The 19,077-nt window shown below is 47.1% G+C and overlaps 1 protein-coding gene across 1 annotated transcript in view; it reads left to right on the top strand.

The window, feature by feature from the left end:
* Positions 1–19,077, top strand: part of COL23A1 (collagen type XXIII alpha 1 chain) — a 148,809-nt gene that overhangs the window by 284 nt on the left and 129,448 nt on the right. The window contains exon 2 of the mRNA XM_042881805.1: positions 3,132–3,201. Coding sequence (XP_042737739.1) covers positions 3,132–3,201 — 70 coding nt within the window. The remainder of the gene's footprint in view (positions 1–3,131; positions 3,202–19,077) is intronic.

Raw genomic sequence — 19,077 nt, 5'->3', positions numbered from 1 at the left:
AACTTTTTTCCCCCCTCGTTTTCATTGCACTTTGGAAAGGTTTAACGCGCGAGACCCCGCCGCTTTCCCCCTCGTTGTATTCACCGGCAAAGGTAATCCGAGTACCGAAGTGCCGTTTATCCGGGCGCAATGGGCTGGAATTCCTTCGTCAGAAATTCCCGGACGGGATCCACGCTCTGCGCCGCGTGCTGCGGCGGAGCAGCGCCCGTCTGTGTCCCCACCTCCCGGTTCCGAGAGCTCTGAAATCGACCGCTAAAGCTTTCTATGCTGACACGTTCCTCCCATTGACGAGCTGTTCTCCGCCCGGGGTTCCTCTCTGTAGGCGAACCTCCTGGCGAAGCTGGGCTGGGACACCGCCACTCCCCGGGACTCTGTGATGGATCTCGATCACGGGGAATGCAAAAAAAACTGTGTGTGTGTGTGTAAGCCCTGAATGCCAGAACAGAGGGATGCTTGTGAGGCGTAATCACAAAATCTAGTTAACGTTTTTTCTGCAGGCAGGAACCAGCCTGCCGGCCGTGGCCGTGGTTCTGTTCCAGTTACGCCAATAAATGTGCTTAGCAATGGGAACGGTTTCTGTGGCACTGCCTAAGATCATGTGCAGCCTCTTGCTGAGATTTAGTTAAGTGTGGAAAGCTTGTTTTGTACTGGGAGCGCTCGAGTGGAGATTGTGCAGGGGAAAATAAAGCAAAACCACATAATTGGGCTTCTAATGCAAGAGCGAGCTTGTTGAAACGTTCAGTATGACCAAACTTTTGTCAATGCCGAAATCATGGGTAACAGATTCAAGGAATGCATGGGAGCCATCGCTCTAGCTATTAATCACCACTGTAAACGAGCTTATTCATTTATGATAAAGGTCGAGAACACATCTGTATCGTGGTCACATTCCTCTTCGTTACATAAGGCTCTCACTGGGCAGCATCTGTCCTTCTGTGCTTGGGAATTTCTTGGGAGAGAGGGAATATTTCCATGGCCACAAACATCAGCCGATGCCTGGGGTCAGTTTTTTTGTTAAACTCCGTTCTGGTCCTTCTTTGAAGTTTACCACAGTATTTCAGAAGTGAAACCAAAGCTCCATATGCTCTCTGTGCACGACCCCTCATACTTTGTTCTCCGTCACTGCGCGCACAGTTACTGCCTGTGCTGCTCCTGGGGTCTGCGGGTGCAATGTATGGAAGAGCTGCAGGCGCAACGCAAACATGCTGGTTTGCATTGCTTTGAGTGTTGTTTAAGTGTTTGCTGAGTAAGAGGGGATAGGAAGTAATAAAGAAGGGGTAAGTGTGTAGTTAAGTGTATGAAAGCCAATTTGGACAACTGCAGTCAAACTTCTAGCCTCGTGATGGGCATCCATCTGATGGCACAGAGACGACGGCTTTGGGGTTACAGGACCTTTGCTTTCCCTCGTGTGTTCCTTTAGCCCTGCAGGGTCCTGGGCTGATGCCTCCAAAGCCTTCCCAGCAGTGCTGTCCAAAGTGTGGTGGCATCTCCACTGCGTCCACAGCAAAAGCCCGAATTCGGAGCGCGTCACATTTGTGCTGGAGTGAAAAAGTTAACGTGGGGATGAGAGGAGCGTCCAGTTGTTGTAAACAAAGCCAGACCGTTTTGTTCACAAAGGATTCATTGTCTGCAGTAGGCAGAGAGTGTCCGGATTAATCAGCTTCATGAGGAGAACAATTCAATGGGAGAACAGAGGACTCCTTCCAGCATCCAGGACAGGGCAGGCTCTCCCCTGGTGTTCCCAGCAGTGCCTACAGAATGAAAGAATGGCAGAGCTGCTTCTCTTTTCCTTGAGCACCTTCGCCATCCAAGTAATTTAAAACATATAAAATTCCAGTGATACTTTGTTAGATTCTAAGTGGATGTCATAAAAGTCTCTTTAGATCACTTTTTTGCTGCTTTCTCTCAAGCAAAGCGTGTGTGCTGCTCTCATGCTTCCCTTAGGACAGCTTCTCTGTCTGGTGCTGTGAAACCACATGGATGCTTTCAGGATCTATATGCATCACATTCAAGCAGCTCGAAAAGGATGCACAGCATTTCAGCAACAGAGAAAACAATCTCCAGAATAAAGGACCAGAATCTAGCTCTCAGGTAGCTGAATTCCTGAATAGTCTGCAGTCATCAGACATTTGAACACAGACTTGATCATCAGCTGCATAAAGGTCAAGCCTGAGCACCCAAAGCTCAATAAGAACATGAGTTTTCTCTCTTGTAAATGTTGGAGTACAGACTCCAGTTACCAGATTGCTGTTGCTCTCCTGGTAGATGCTTTGGGTGAGTCAGAGGATTCAAAAGGACTCAGAAAGTAATGACTGTGAGTGAAGAGGAATTGCTCCTACTCTTGCAGGGCTACCCCAGCCACGAGCACTGTGCCTCAGCTCACATAACTTGCCTGTCATCAGGACTCAGTAACTCCAACTTGGCACTGCCCTAAATGCAGGCACGAACATTTTGGTTGGCTTAGAGAGCAGGCAGAATGTGCTCACATCTGTCTGCAATATGCCACGTGGGCAGATTTGGGGAATTTATACTTGTTATAGTAATCCCGCCGATCACTTCTTCGCCTTACGATGGCACTGTGTTGGTCTTGAGGTGGATCTGGGGGTGTGTGAGCACCACAGTGTCTGCCCATCACCCCCTCACCCCGCTCCTAAAGAGAACCGTAGTGCTTCATGTAGCGTGAGTACAGATACAAAATCAGCAGCATCAGGTGTTGTGTGAGCATCCCCTGCTAGGTGACCTGCATTGCTGTGCTTGGTGGCAGAGCAGCATTTGCATCACTTTGCCTTTGGCCAGTGGAGCAGCACAGGGTTCTCTGCAGCACTGCTTCTGCCGACAAATGCACTGAGAAAGCTCAACGACTGGTAACTGTCCCATGCATGTGCACAAATTCAGCCCATGGGGCTCGGCCCAGGTGACTTTGGGGTTTGCAGAATGGGCGTCATTGCTTGAAACATTCAATATATTGTGTGCTGCTCTATGCTTTGTCTTGCAAAGCTAAACACAGCAGGGTGAAACCGTCTTCCTCAAAGGAAGCGCACTGGACGCTTGGGCTGTTGGTATGCACACACAGTATGCTGTGAGATAGAACGTGTTCCCTAAATGGCTGTTCTTATTCCTTCTCCAAACAGAAGCTGGGCGAAGGACTCGCGAAGCTGCGGACGGCGAGAGAGGCTCCGTCCGACTGCATGTGCCCACCAGGTAAGTGCAGAGGGATCAGCACAGCCACACCGCACTGCCTGGGAGCTGCCAGCTCTGTATCCACCTATACCATGTAAAAAATGTTTCTCCGAGCTGAATCCCTGCCTCGTGTTGGGGGGCTGTTGATTTCTTCCACCGCCTTGCTATGGCCTGCATATAGATCAAGGAGTTGGAGGTTTGGATCTTCAGCTGTATGAACAGCGGAGCGAACAGCTTTGCTCGGTTGTGAGCACCGGGTGTTGGGCCAAAACAATTTAGAAGCAGTAACAAAATCACTGTGGCTTAATGCAAGTGTGATAATTAAAAGCTGCAGCCTCTCTGCTGTTAGGAGGGAGCGACATCTCCGGCACTGCTTTGCCGTATGAAAGCTGTCGCTGATTGTTTAGATTTCCTCCCAGAGTTTAATGAACTTCTTAAACTGTCAAAACTTCCTGTTCTGCTGTGGAAGTGCATGCTCCTTGGAAACAATAAACAGCTTAGATTCGTTTGTAAAGGAATCTCATTTATAGCAAGACTCAGTGAGTGCTGTGCTGTCACACTGATGGCTTGAATGACTCTGGGCTGAGGCACTTCCAACCTTCTCTGTTGTTTTTTTTCCCTACAGAAGGTAGTGAAAGATGTGTGAAAGATATGCAGTGCTTTGGTGGTTGGGAATGCAGTGGTCTGCTACAAAGCCCCGTGAGCAGCAGATCATTCAGTTGTGCTTTTAAAGAGAAAACCCACCCTGAGTGTTGCATGCAGCAGCACTGCAGGCAAATGTCTGACGTTTTCCTGACATCCTGGATAAGAATCACAGCAGGATGCTCAGTTATTTGTCCATACTTACAGCACAAAAAAAGATGTGTGTCTGTTGGTTGGTTTTTTTCCCCTGTAAGATGACATGTAATGGCCTCGGAAATGTATCAGCAATGCTTCTCTGCAGTGTCCTGCTGCAGTGGCACCAGCGGGCTGTCAGGAGGAAAGCTGTGGGTGTCCCGTGTGCCTTGGAACCCAACCACATTGGCCACACCAGGGCTGCTTTCAGTTCCTTGGAGTCTGATGGACAAATTTATTTCCTGCCCTCTGAAGCACAGCCCATTGGCTCTGTGGGCTCTTGCTGGGCCCATGCAGAGGGCACTGCTGATGTGATTAAGTGGTCAAGGAGCTTTTCCTTTGCTCTGCAGAAAGCAATTGAGATTTAAGAGTTCTTTTGTTGCCAGGTCCCAATTCTTTTCTGGGTCACTGGGTTTGCTGGTCAAGAGATAGGGAAGAGAGAGGGGGGAAGGCTTTCCCACGTGCTGTTGAATTGCTTGTTACAGTCATTAGCAACGAATGCCCAGGTAATCTGTGAGCAGAGTGCTTGTCTGTTGGCAGGGAGCTTTGGGGTGGCCATGGCTGCTCCTGGGCCCCTCTGCTGTGCTTAGGTGGGGATGTGCTGTGGAGCTGTCATGAAATCTAACAGCTATTTTGGACCAAATCAAAGGAACTTTTACACACGATGCTTTTTTCGGTGCCAAATTGCAAACTATCAGTGTGGCCCCAGCTCGCTTGCTCCACAGAAGGATCCAGCAACCCCAAAACTTGAAGCTGGCACTTCAGCCGTGGCAGCCGCTGCCTCTTCCAGCATGAGCAGCGCTCACAGACCCGCACAGCTCCCCTGTGCTCTGGGTTTGTTTTGTAAAAGACCCATTTTGCTTTAAATGCAGTCTGTTTTGGGGTTTTGTTGCTTCTTTCTGGTCTGGATGGGTGCTGAGGTGCTGGGGCTGGCGGCCAGCAGAGGGGGCCCGGCCGTTTCATCAGGGCCACAGAGAAATCCCGATCATAAAACATTACAGCAACAGGGAAAGAGCTTAAATAAAGCTGCTGCCACGTCTCTGATGTTCGGGATGCTCAGAAAGGTCTCTGTGTTTTCTCTCAGCACCTGCATTTGTGGGATTCACAGGGATGCGTGGAGATTTGTTCTGCTTTATCTATTCACCAAAACATTGCGGGATGGGGTGTAGGGGAGAGGAACAGTTTGTGTCAGTTTTGCTTCTTCATCGTTAGGGAATTTCTGTGAGGAGTGGGAGGAATACATTCATGGGTGTCTTGAGGGGGCAGCAGTGGGTTCAGAGTGGGCCCTGGTGCAGTGAGGAAAGGGGAGATGATGTTGATCCCACTGTGATGAGCAGTGGGGTGGTGGTGGAGGTGGCCCAGCAATGGTGAGGGTTGGGGTGGTGGAGGTGGCTCAGTAGTGGTGAGGTTGGGGTGGTGGAGATGATGGCCCTGCTGTGCTGAGGAGCAGAGCCTTTCAATTTTCAGTGCTTGCAGCTATTTTGGGGTCTGCAGCCGTTGCGTGCTGCTGATGCTGGCCAGGCTGAGGACAGGCTGTCCCCACATGTTGGCTCGCAGCACAGCAGCAGCTCAGTCTTTTTATTGTTGTCATGCACTGAGCCAGGCCTGGTGAGCTGTGCAGAGACGCCCTGTTGCATTACACTCAGCCTGTCCCCCTGGATGGGGTCCTCACATCGCCTTCCCCATAAGCTACATCTCAGCAGGTGCAGGAGCATTTGTTTACATGGCATTTAGGGCAGCCTTCAGCTCAGGAGCAAGTGGAGGTGGGCTAAAAGCAAAACTAAACCTTGGTGCTTGCAGACTCCTTGCTCACAGCTGTGTGCCTGCTGCGGCCGCGTGCCTTTTTGTTTAGCTGTACCTCCTGAGGCTTTGTGCTCAACATTGCTGAGGAGCCCAAACTGATTTCCTGGCTGCCGGGAGACGCGTATCCCCGTCTTCATCTTGAATCCATGATGAGAGGCTATCGTACGCTTTTGAACGTATGTCTATGTTACAAAGCAGTGTTAAATACTCAGTGTGGTAATCTGATGTTCCAGTTAATATGTGACAAATATTTCCCAATAACGGCTGGGCAACTCGAGGGCCGAGTGGTGCTTCAGCCTGTGGGACGGCGCGGTGCTCCATTTTGGGCAATCCAAACCACGTGTTCTGAGGGAACTGACGGCTTAAAATCCTCCATACCTCTGCGTTCTCAGCAATGCCAGAGGCTGTCTTGCTGCACTTTTTTTAATGATAATTTTTACATTTTAAAGCACGTGGATGGGCTTTTCCATCTTGCTGGGAACATCTGCTCTGTGGTTCCCAGCAACTTGAAATATCTGCCACATTTTTACTGGTGTAAATGTTGTCTCCAAGTGTCACTTTGCTATCTGTCTTCTCCCTGCTTTGTCTCTCCAGGTAATTAGCACAACAGAATTTCCCTAATTGCTGGAGATCAAGGAGGAGAGGACTCTGTTTGCTCTGTAGCCCTGACAAATGGCAGATGTTTTCCAGCAGGCCAAATGCAATACACTGAGCTCCAACGCGGGTTCTTTGTTTTGCACTTGTGCGTGATAGAAGCTCTCTGCTATTTCTGTTCCTATGTCTGGGTCTGCAATTCTGCATTTGTAAGTCATCATGATTCTTTCACAGTGGTTAAATAGATGTAGAAAATTATCAAATGAAAGTGTTTCTTTTTGAAATTAGCAGTGATCTTGTCTTTCCGAGTTGCATTGCATCTACTGAGCTCAAGTGTATGAAGTACTCATTACTGTAACCTCAGGACATGGTTCCCTACCTACTGAAGCCATTCAGATGAAGTACTTTTCTATGGTTTCTTTAATTTAGAATGAGAAAAGGTCTTCTGAATGTCTTCAAGGTTTTAAATGTTTCTGAATCCTCCTAACCTCAGTTTTCATGAGAAGTTCTTTACATTCCATGCCGTGCCAGTCTCTTTCATCAGGGTTTGGTTCCTTAGTCTGACTTTACCCACAGGAGGCCAGGATGCTATAATCACAGTAGTAATATAAACAGGATTTTCTTGCACTAAACAACAATCAGAATTTTTTCCTGTGTAGAAAAACCTGTGCCAGGATTTTTAAAAATTACCCAGAAACCACGCATGAAAGCATCCACGTGATAATGAACAAATGTCTGCGAAGGGCTTTTGACAAAACGGGCCATAGAAATGCAGGCACTCCCTTTTTAATGGATACGTTTGCAAATCTTAGCCTTTCAAAATAGGATCCCATCGCAGATCTCTGCAGCTCATGGAAAAATGTCACTCTGCTCTGCGTCTCTTTGAGCATAAAAGCTGCTGCCAGCTATGTTCCATTGGCTCCTTCCTGGCGACCGTTCCCTGCGCCTTTTGGGTGTTGGTGGAAGGTCCCGAGGACATCTGGAGCTGTGTCTGCACACCACGTGTGCAAAGGTTCCGTGCTGCCTGGGGCTGCCTGGGCCGGGCACTGCTGCCCTGAGGCTTTGCAAGGCGTTGGAGCACTGAGGCTCAGAGCAGTGCACCAGGAACTGGTCCTTTTGCAGCAACGTTTGTCTTGAGACCGCTTCAGCAAAAGTTAATTAAAAATGGTGACATCGATGGGAGAAAGCTCTGAAAATTTATTTTTTCTAAGTCTGCCAAAGTTATTTGGACTGTAATGAAAACTACAAAAATAAACCTGACGACCGTATCCTCAAGAAGCTCTGTGTAACCGTATCTTTGTCTTGACATATGAAGTCATTTATCTAGACGTGGTATTTTTGCTGCCAGCCCCGTCATTGCTGCCAGTCCGGAGGGGAGGCACTGAGGCTTCCTGGGTCAGTGCTCATGGACCGACTCACCTGGGAGCTGCACATCAGCTGTTTCCTTCTCTTCCTTGGTCAAATAATGGATGGCTGTCACGCATGTGAGCAGCGATCTCTGCAGAACTGATTCCTGATAAAAGCCTGGCTTGGCTGGTACCTGCTGTCTTCACACTGTCTCATTGAGACAGTAGTGCCACCATTTTCTAACCATCCCCTCTGCAATAGGATGGGAACGTGTTCCAAACCCAGTGTGCTTTGTGTTGGCATTATCTTTCCAGGTTGATTCCCCAAAAGTATAAATCTATCAGTAGATTTTGGGCTATTTTACAGATTTCTGGTCAAGAGAGTCCCTTTCAGTTCTTGTAAGAGTTTCCTTAAAATAGAGTGAACTGAACTCTGGCACCCAAATAGCATGCTGTCATGTCACCAGATCTGCTCATACCTCATCATGCTTTTATGAGAGGGAGAACTGTAGCTTGTAAGTGAGACCCAAAGCTGGCTATAGCTGGATCCTAACAGGATTTGAAGAAAGTAATTATGTGGCAACAGTTGTTCACAAAGAAGTGCCACTTGCCCGGCTTATGCGGACGTGGGTGTGAATCCAGACAACATCCACACATGGATCGCTGCACTTTTCTCTCGCTGCTCTGCTACCAACACAAGCCAAACACTTCTCATGCCAGCTGGGATCATAAAGCTCCAGGTGTTATGTGAGATGCAGAAATGGAGAGAGATCAGGGAACTTTTGTCTTTTGGAAGATGCAAAGAGGCTGAGTGGGAAAACCAGTAAAGATGATGAATAAGTTCATTTGTTTGGAGTTGTTGGAGACAACTCCAAGAATGAGGGTGGATTTGGGGGGAAAACTGTTCAGATCATGAAACATTTGTATAAAAGAGATGGAAACAGCTGTTCCTGTTGGGCTTCTGCTTTGTGATGATCGGTTCAATGGTTGTGCTCCCCTCCAGTTACATTTTTTATTCTGCAGAACAACCATCTTCCATCCCCATATCAACAGTGGCAGGTTTCTGTCCAAACACTCTTCCCCCAGCACCTCCTGGCACAAGAAACAGATCTTGTGGTTGCTTGTCTGCATGACATCTGGTCAAACCCATTGGAGAGCTCACTCGTTTTATGACTGTCCCATCCTTCTGCTTTCGTTCATGAGACTCTTGGGAAGTCAACTTGCATTATGCCAGCAGAATGGAGCAACAAGGCAGGATTTTCTTTTGCTCAAGGGTTTCTTTGCTGAATCTGCATTAATTAAAATGTGTGGGAATTTTATATCATGAAAATTGTCAGTCTTGAGTAGCTGCTGAGCTCAGTGCATCCGAGCCTTAATCCTAAATGGCAGAGACATGGTGGCCGTGGATGGCCAGGGTTGGTGCTGTGCCATGTAGGAACCCACTGCTGCAATAATCACATGGGGGTCTCTGAGTGATGGGTCCTCATGATAACGCTGCACGAGGGGACAGTCAGGTGCTGGTCTTTTTTTAATTGCACCTGTCTTGCTGTGATAACATAGACAGTAAAAAGGATGGATTTCTCTCTGCTTTTCTAAATCTGACCCAAGAGACAACAGTTCTCATCATTTCCCAGCTGTGACCCCATAGTAATCCCAGAATTTGTACATCCAGCCCTGGGGGAGGTGAGTGGCTCTTTGGGCTGTGGTGGGTGCAAGCATTTGTATTAATATAGCTCTGCAGGTCACAATCACATGGTTTAGTGATCTGATTAAACCTCCACCTGTTCTGTGTTTATCACCGTCAGTCTTTGTTTTATCGCATGACAGAAGATGGGCTGGTGCTGAGGTACTGCTGAGCACCAGGACTTGGCAGCCTGTGCAAACAGTGTGCTTCTTTGGTTTCATCCCTGAGGCAGATGGATTGAGCTCACAGCCTTTTGTACGAGCAAGCCAGGGAGCTACTGAAAATTGAGGGGGTGGCACTGTCAGTGGCACCGCATCTCCCCCTGCCCGCTCAGTATGTGCTGCTGTGCTTCTTTTACAGTGACGTGGGACAAGAAGGATTAGAAAACACACGTGTGAGATGAATTGCGGGCAGACAGGGGATTTGCGGAGGGCGGTTAGGAGATCCTGTTGCAATATTAAATGTTAACTTGATGCCAGAAGCCCACCTTTTTCTACAAGTTGAAAGGGGTATTAATGAAAGACCTCACATTCATCTTTTCGGAATTTCTGTGGCCATACTGAATCTTGGTTAGGGTAGAGATTCAGTGCTGTGTTGGTTGTATTTATTTCAAGTTTCTGGCACAGTTTAAATCTGGACTATTTATTTATTTAAGACATTAAGAGAGCTTGGCTTCTGCTGAACTGCATCTGACTTTATGGTTCAGTTTTGAAAAGCGACTTCAATCATGACCAGGCTTGGATGCCAAGAGAAGCTCATCTTTGTCTCAGAAAGGCTCTGTAATACAAATTAACTTTTTGCTCCCTATGAGAGCCACCCAAGGGCAAAGGGTGGGCATCAGACACAAACCAGTTGCTGCTCCATTGGGCTGTGGTGTGGGAAGCCACCCACACGCTTTGCCTTCGGGGAGAATCATTGCAGCAATGAGCCCTGCTGTGGGGAAGCTCAGGTTCACAGCTCCTTTCCTTTAACACCTCCCCAAATCCTCAGCTCACCAGGAGGGTCCCATTGGTGTGAGTTGGTTGGGACCATTCATATCAAGACAGCTCCTGCAGAGGACTTGGCTCCAGATCCACATGGGATGTTTCCTACACACTGGAGAGAAATCCCACATTTCTCCCTTTGCTTCTGGCCTCTTCATAGCATGACTGTGGTCCTCAGCCATGTAAGCAGCGCACGGTGCCCAGCAGCCCTGGGTGGACCTCCGAAGCCCAGGCTCTGCACACCACATACATTGTACCCCTGGTGCCCCAGGCTCTTAGGCTGTTTCCCAGCAAGCATGACATGGAGAGGGAGGTATTTACCAAGAAAAATTAAATAGGTTCAGTGGAGTTCCCAACCATCTGTACACTTGTGGTCAGACCTCTAAAAAAATAGTAGTGCAGACAAGGTCTATCAGTACAGTACATCTGGAAATGTTTCTTTCTGGCTTGAATTTGTCTGGGTTTTCTCCCTGTTTGGTGCTGTCTGAGCAGTCCCTGTTTGTACTACTTCAGCACGAGGCACGCAGTGCAGAATTGAGTTTGTACTGCTTCAGTGCTAAGAGAAATTGAAGTGATTGGGCGAGATGTTGAACAGGTTTCTCTTTTTCTTTCTTTTTTTTCCTATCTTTTCCCCAGCAGATCAGTCTGGAAGACAATTGGTATTGATATGAACCACCTCATGTTTTGGAAGCTTTGGCAGTAACCACTACCAAATAATGATGCTTCTGGGTCCCTACTGTGCAAACATTTAAATATGTTCAACCATGTTGTGCAGGGTCCTGTCCAGAGAGTGAAGTACAGCACCAATGGGACCTGAGGGTGTGACTGATTGCAATAGCCAGTCTTGGTAAGGAGTTGTAAGGAAAGTATGTCCAATTTTTTAAGAGAAGGCCTGGCTCTTGGCTACTGACAGTTGGTGTTCGCTTGTCTGAAAATAACTGTTGGGTTTGTTTTGTTTTGGTTCTTATTGGAGGACCATAGATGTGAAACATGCTATTGGAAGCGGGCTACGTACTGCTGGCTGCTGTGCCATGAGTGCAGGGACTTCTTGGATTCATTTACTTCTTTCAGGTTTTCTTTCTGAACTTTGCACCCTAAGACACAGCTTTTTCAGCTCAGTCCTGCACTGTTTCCATCAATATTTGTCCTCAAGATTGGGGTAACCGCAGCCTGGGGGTCTGCCCCTCTCCTCATCTCTGGTTTGGTTCCCTTTGGTTATAGTGACACAAGGACACATTCAGGCCTTTGATAAAAGCCAGGCTTCTCTGCTTGTATGAAAGGAGTAGAGGGAAGGCTGTGTTTTGTTAAAATAGGCACCTGAGATTTAGCAAGAAGAAAAAAAAAAATTTTTTTTGAGTTCATGGGAGAATCTGAAGGTAGAAAGATCTCTTCTCCATCTTCCCTTCCCCATCACATCAAGGGACATTTCCATCCCCTACCTCCTGGCAGTGGAGCCCCACATTTCTCTTCAGCCACATGGTGGTGTTCATGAGGAAGAAGGCCCTTCCCATGTGCACCATCCCTTCTGTAATTCTGTATATGTGTATGCACACACTCACTGGTGCTTGTTAATGTTAAGTGTGTGAAACAAAACTCAGTGAATGCAGAAGCACAGGGAAAGATAAGCACATTCTTTCTCCTTGGTGAATAAATACCCATCTTCTCTTACAGGGTTTTATTCTGTTTTTATTTTTCATTGGTTTGTTTTTTCATTTTTGTTGTTGTTATTTGGTTTGTTGTTTCCTGGTTTGTTTTGTAGGTCTTATCTCCTCTTTGTTCCCGGTTGGCCCTGATGGATGACTTTGTGACAGGAGCCCATCCATCCCTGGGCAATAACATTTTTGGGAATGGGTGCCCCTGGGTGGCTCTATCCTGACTTGGTTTGAGCTTGGTAATTATGTGTGACTTGAACAGTTTTGTTGATCTGTGTTACTGTAAAATTGATTTGATATCTTATATCCTCAACTGCTTGCCTGGGATTCCCTGTGGCTGTGCCATGCCCTTGCTGCTGAATTTCAGCCACTTCATACAGTGAGCTCAATGCCTCTGGCAGAAATCCCATACAGAGCAACCATATTGAGCTGGCAGTGCCAAGCCTGGCACAGGTTCCCTGAGGACTTTGACTTTTGCCACCAAACGAAGGTGTTCTTTTTTTTCCTCTGGGTGTAAAACTGCACGCAGTCACGGAGGGAAGCACACATTGAAGCTCTGTCATTGGGATCCCAAATCCCATTTCTTAGCACTGACACATGAAGGAGCACTTTATCCTTCAGCTGCTGCCCCTTGTCTGATGTGCTAGCAGCCCCAGCGGGGAGCACTGGACCTCTCAATGCCTCATAGCATCCTTGTCAGGACTAAATAATAAGAAACACTTGGTAGACTTAAAAACTTGCTTACATCGAAGCTTTAAATCTTTGTAAGTCCAAAAGCACATTTAAAGTTGATGAAATCACAACATTTTTGCTCTCAGCTGTACAGCTCACAATCCCCTTCTAAAGAAAAAATGCAGTGCTGACCCCAACGAGGGAAGCAGGGGGGGCTGCAGTGGCCCCAAAGAGGCTAGGACTCATGGCTCGTAATGTTGATCCTGCACTGCTAGATTGTTCCCTTGCACCCCCCCCCCCTTTGCACCCTCTCTGCCCCAGGAACAAACTCCAAACTGCTGCTTTCCTTTCTAAAAAGCCTAGAAAGACATTAAGCATATTCTTTCTCCTCTGAATATCTCAGGGATAGACGGAGCAGTACAGCTGCACTCTGTTTTCTTATAATGAGGAGCGAGCTGCTTACCCCTTCTCTGCACACAGGTGGCCACTGTGCAGCATTAACAAGTAGCTCTCACCTGCTTTTGCAAGCAATTGTGCACAGCTGGTGAGCTGCCTTCATCCCAGGCATCTCTGGGGGCTGCTGCTGCCCTTCTAGCAGTCTGTGCTTGTGGTCATCCTGAAAGGACCCATATTCATTTTTTCCTTGCCTGTGAGGCTTTTCACCACTGGATTGGCCAGGGCTCGAGGTTTCCATGAGTTGGGACATGGCTCTGTGGTGAGTCTCATGGTGCTTCCTATTTATCAGCTCTTGGGAAGGGGTAGCAAATTGAGAATTTATGTGCATGTGTGTTAATGTTATTTGAGGCTGCCTTTCTGCCTGAGGGTGGGAGTTAAATATTTGAAAATACCTGGATTCCTTTTTCTCCTCTTGGAATATGGGGTGGGGGGTGAGGGTGTATAGGAGTGAAAATCATCGTGAACAGGAGGGCAAATGAAAACATGTATTTGTTCAGATGTATGTGTTGTTGAGCATGTGTAAGGTCTGGTCCATGGGTGGCTGTGGTGGCTGCCTGGGTTCTGTCCTTTATGTTGCTGATGTTGAAGGCTGGAGCAAGGTGCTGTGTGCCCTGTTTGCGGTATCGTGGTGCCCTGTCCCATAGGGGCTTCTGGCCTGGCTGACCACACAGATGTGTTGATTTTAATTGAATTCTTCCTCCGTGAAGCTTGAGGTTTGCTTGCTGTAGACCATGCTGCAGTTAATGAACGAATACATACCTCCAGGAGCAGCCCTTTGGGGAAGGGTGAAGTGGCCCAACACCAAGGATGCTTCTGAGAGGTCTCTGCTTTTGCAGATGGGTTTGTTAATGCTCTGCCTTCATGAACTATTGTCTTCAGTCTGAACAAATTGTAGAGTTGGCTATGTTCCCTCAGCCTTCTGAGCAAGTGTGTTTGTTGGGGACCCCTGCAAGCTGGCATCACCCAACTGCTTCATGTGTGGAGAAGTGATTGAAGCATTTGGGAAACCTTGCTGAGCTGGCTGCTCGCTGCAGATGCCCTGGGGAACCCTCCATCCTTTCCTTCTGCCTGGACTTCCACCTCATGGCTGAGAGGAGCAATGGAGCTGAGCTCGGCTATTGGCTGTGGTGAAGCAACAAAATGGCGTTTAGGGGAAAAAAATGGCATATGGAGCAGTTGGGCCTTACTGCAGAAAGGTGACTTCAGGAAGCGGTTTTCTGTGCGGGAGGACATCATAGCAATAATGCTGGTTGGTTTCTGTCTGTAGCAGCTCTTCCAGCTGAGCTGTGTAGGTGTGCTACCGTCTCTGCTGTTTTGGTTTCTTTGTGTTCACTTGTTTTTTTTTGTTGTTGTTTGTGCATGGAACCTTTATGTGTGGCAGAACAAACCCTTCTAGATGAAGGAAGCCTTGCCTGGGATGGGTGCTGCAGAATGCAGTGGGGAAGGGGAGGAAACCCTCGATCTGGATGCACCTGTGAAGTACAATGGCTGTTGATTACCATTTGCTGCTTCTTGGTGTTAACGAAGCTTGAGCTGGTGGCTATTTGTGGGGCTGGAGGCGGGTACGGAGATGGTGCTGAGCCTGTATGCTGTTAGTGCTAGGCTGCTTTCGGACCTTTATGCTTGGAAGAAATCTGCAAAGCCTGTCTTGGTGTAAAACTGGGCCCTGGGTTTAGGCCATTAATTTCTTCTGCTTCAGTTGTATGCTTGCCAAGGGAAAATGAATGGGGCCAGCTGAAGTATGGTTCTCAGCTGATCCAGACCATTTAATGAAGCTGTTCCTATGCAAATTAGGATAAAGTGAGGGCCTGCAGTTGATGCAGCCATTAACACCTGAGACATAAACTAATATCACATGCTGAAGGCAATTGGTGTTTTCCCCATAGCTTTAAGTGCAAAAGCTGGAAGCAGCAAGAGAAGGGGATGGAGTGGTTGGGCCCAGCCGAGGGGCAGAGGGTTTGAGTCCTCCTGGCTGCCAGCGTGCTGAAGGGGAGCCAGGAGTGCTGCGGGCTGTGAGATGTTTTTGTTTCGCTTCATCAGGTTTGTGCAGCCAAGTCCTAATCGAGGCTGTCATTTCCAGGGAGGGAAAATGTGAAGGTCGTGTTCTGAACACCTCTGTGGGACTATTGCAAGGACGGGGTCCTTCCCCGTGGTTTTGAGGGAGCTGCATGTTTGTTTGTGTTTTCTTTTGAAGTCAGAGAGGGTTTTTGTATATACACACATGTATATTTAAGGAGCACAAATTGATTTGCTGGCTGGAACCATAAATGGTTCCCCTGAACTGAAGCTTTCTAGTGCCAGGCATTGCTCACAGCTCCAATCAATTGGAGAGCTGCAGCCAAAAGCAGATTTTTTTATTTTTTTTTTTTCCAGCACATCTAGGTAAAAAATACACTAGAGATGTGCATGTCCTGCTGCCTGGATCTTTATTTAGGGTTTGGTCTACATGTATAAACATCGCTAATGTGTTACCACTTAAGCCTCTACTTTGTGTTCACATGCGACTCTTCAGCTCTCATCTATAAATCACAGTGACTAGCAAGCTGAAGTTCTTTGTTTGCAGGGTTGGAGAAGCTCTTTTGGTTTGCTTATCTTCCTTAGCAGCCTGTGCATCTTGACATGCCATTTCCTTCATGGTCTTCCCACCCTCTCAAAATGGGTTTGCATATGAATATTCAAAACAAAAGATGACAAATCTTCACCATCAGTGTTTTTCACCTTGGGTAAGGTGTGACTCTGGGGGGAAAACTGATGTAGTTTGTAGTCAAACGCTGCAGACAAACTGATCACAAGAGTGAATTTGCTTTGCAGCTCACTACTCTGCATCTCACTGTCTGCTGAACACTGCTGTACTGCTGGCTCATTCTTGAATCCTTTGCTGATTTTTCTGCTACGAAGTCAAACACCTTTTCCCCTCTCAGAGAAGCAGGAAGAAACTGCAGTGAATAAACCATACAGAACAGAAGTATGCATCTTTGCAGCAAACTGTTTGAAGATGGGTTTGGTCAGAAGCCCTTCTTCCTCCAAAAGCCTTCAGAGCAGCTCCTTCTCTTGGCTTACCACTGTGCTATCGAGTTAAGCTCCTGGAGAGAATGGCTCCTTGGGTTGTAGTCAGTGCTGGTTCTAGCTTTTGCTGATCAGCGTTGGTTCTGGTTATTGTTCACAGATTTACTTATTCTTTATGAGGGTTGAAAGACTTTTATTGGGACTTAGAGATGTTTATTAAGTTGGTGTATGCATTGGTTTGTCCAATTTTTGTGATATCCTTTGCTGAACAGATCACCCAGAAGAATATCATATTTCCTGCAAGCAGTTTAACTGTATATTCTGTAATGTTGTGGTACCACTCTTTAAATAGATTGACCTTTCAGTTCCAGTTCTGCTCTCTTCTGCCAAAATAATTTCCTCTTTGCTCTGGCTCACGTTATCAGATGGTGAAGCTGTTTGTTGCAGCTCTGTGAGGGTGCTGCTGTCCAAAGCTGTGCTCTTCTTGCTCTTAGCACAACTGAGGTTTGCTTTGCAGCCTGTAGGTCCAGGAGAGATCAGATGCAGGACTAATAGCCTTGTCAGGGAGAAATTGTTTTCTGAGTTGGGTCATGGTGGTGTGCTGCACCTCTTCATGTTAGAACCTGCGGGGACCCTTTCGGCTGCGCTGTCTGTGTTCTTTGGCTGAGCACATTGTTCTGATGCCACCAGTTTGCTGTAAACATCCCTCTGCAAGCCTACAACCTCCATTGCAAATCTGTGGCAGGTGGATGGGGAAGTACTGTGCTAAACTACTGTGTTGCTTGCCTGGCCATACCTCGGATCTGAAATAGTTAATCTGATTTCAAGAAATGCTCTTACTGGTTGAAATGTGTGGCTGAATAACACAGATGTGAACTGCCATCTCTGTCAGGCATTAATAAACCAGACTTTTGCAGCTATTCAAATTGTAGTTGTTAATACAGGAGATCAAATTGTGTGTGCTTGTGGCAGAATCTGTGATGGGATGCTTGAGGCATTGCAGGGTGCCTGGGGAAGGAGAGAGGAATGTGGGGTGAGAAGGGGTCAAAGCAGCAGAGTTGCAAACTGGCTAGATCCTGGTGATATTCAGTATATGAAATACTGGCTTATATAGAATGAGGAGATGGTCTTGGCATAATTCAGCAAAGAACGGCTCTTAAAAATGTGTGTCCTTTCTTTAGATTTCTTCTTATTACACTAAATAATCTCTGGCCTTGACATTTTAATTGTAAAGCCCAGATGTGAAAACTTTCCACCAGATCCTGGCAGAAATTCCAGCAAACTGCTTCAAATAGAGAAGTTTAAGAGGGGGAAAAAAGTGTTTTGTTTTAGTTTTTTTTGCACTTGTAAATCGAACTGTTTCAAAACTCGTCAGCTAACATCAAACTTTCCGGGGTTTAAGAGAAGGTTAAGTGTTGCATGTCTTAGTGATAGTGTGGAGGAGATGTGGAACTGCTGCTTGAACATGCAGAGTGTATTTGAAGGTTGAGGAGTGGGAAGCTTTTGACATGTTTGGCTGTCATGTGGTCAGACATCCAGTCGTTGGTGTTCAAGACTGAGCTAGAAGTAATTATTATAGCACTGCTGCTTTGAGTCTTATTCACTGGTACCTTCCTGTAGGGGACAGTCGTCTTGCACCTGCCAGTTTAGTGAGAAGTAGATTAATTCCTTTTGTATCTGCTTTTCTGCCGTGAGAGATAGGAACTATGCATACTATCTATGAAGGCACACAAAACCACTTCTGTAAGTTTTTTTCTTAATTTGAGTCTAATAATGTCTATTGCTCTAATAGATAAGTTCCTTGAAAGGCAGCAGCCCAGCACTAGAACATCTTCTGCAAGTCTGGAGCATGCCTAAGGGAGCTGGAGGGAACCCTTGTGGCTGTTTATTCCTAAAACGAAGCATCCTGGCTCAGTGCACATATGACAGGCTCTTTGGTACAAGATACTGCTCTGGGAGATGAAAATGGAGTTTGAATGGAATTCATGAATTGTTTTGACCAACTGCTGTGTTGCATGCTTTTTGCCATGAAGGCTTTATGGCCATTGGTTCCCTGAGCCCCTTGGGTCGGGGTGGAGGATGAGTCCCTGCCTTCACAACACTTGGTGGCCCAGTGTTTGCTTGGTTTTCACAGCTTTGAGGTTGGTTGTCAATGATTTGGTCATGCTGCTTTGCAACTCTTGTGTGCAGTAACAGCTCCCGGGTGGCAGGGTGGAAAGAATTCCCCACTTCGGAGTCTGCTGCAATTTCCAAATTGCACACCATTAATAAAGGCTCAATTATGATTAAGGAGTGTGGCAGTGGCCATCTTTATTTCTCTGTGGGATGCTAATGTTGGGCCAACTAAAGCAAGGCTTTTACACTCAGATTGTCTGTAGCTGAATGTGTTGAATGTGGTGTCAGATCAGTTCAGCAGCTCTTGGGGGAACTGTAGGCATTATCAGGCAGCCTTTGTTGTCTGAGCAGCTCCCTTGTCCCACTGGAGACTGGAAAATCAGCAAGGGAAGATGGAGAACATAGCAAGTCCTTGTAATCAGTCTGGTAAATCCAAAATGTTTGAACCACGTGTCTTCCCATTATCCCACAGAATTTGAATTCTTCACTGCTTTGAATCCAGAGAAGACATATGGGTGGCAATAGAGGGCTGTAAATGAAATTCCCATGTGAGAACAGGGGTGATGGAATGAAGCAGGAGGGAGGACTGGTCTGCAGGCATGGCCACTTCCATAGGTGAGAGCATCTGAAGCTTGCGAGGGCTGGAGCAAAGAAGCATTGCTGGGAGTTTAGTGGTGCTGTAGCAGTGGGGAGAGTGAGGACTGAGGCTGGTTTGCTGACCTGCCTGCAGTGACTGCACTGTGATTCTGGCA

This window comes from Lagopus leucura, unplaced genomic scaffold (assembly GCF_019238085.1).
Source record: "Lagopus leucura isolate 7727_CA_CO unplaced genomic scaffold, USGS_WTPT01 Super-Scaffold_100030, whole genome shotgun sequence".
NCBI lineage: Eukaryota > Metazoa > Chordata > Aves > Galliformes > Phasianidae > Lagopus > Lagopus leucura.
Note: the sequence above shows the minus strand (reverse complement) of the source record. Positions and strands in the feature narration are given on the sequence as shown.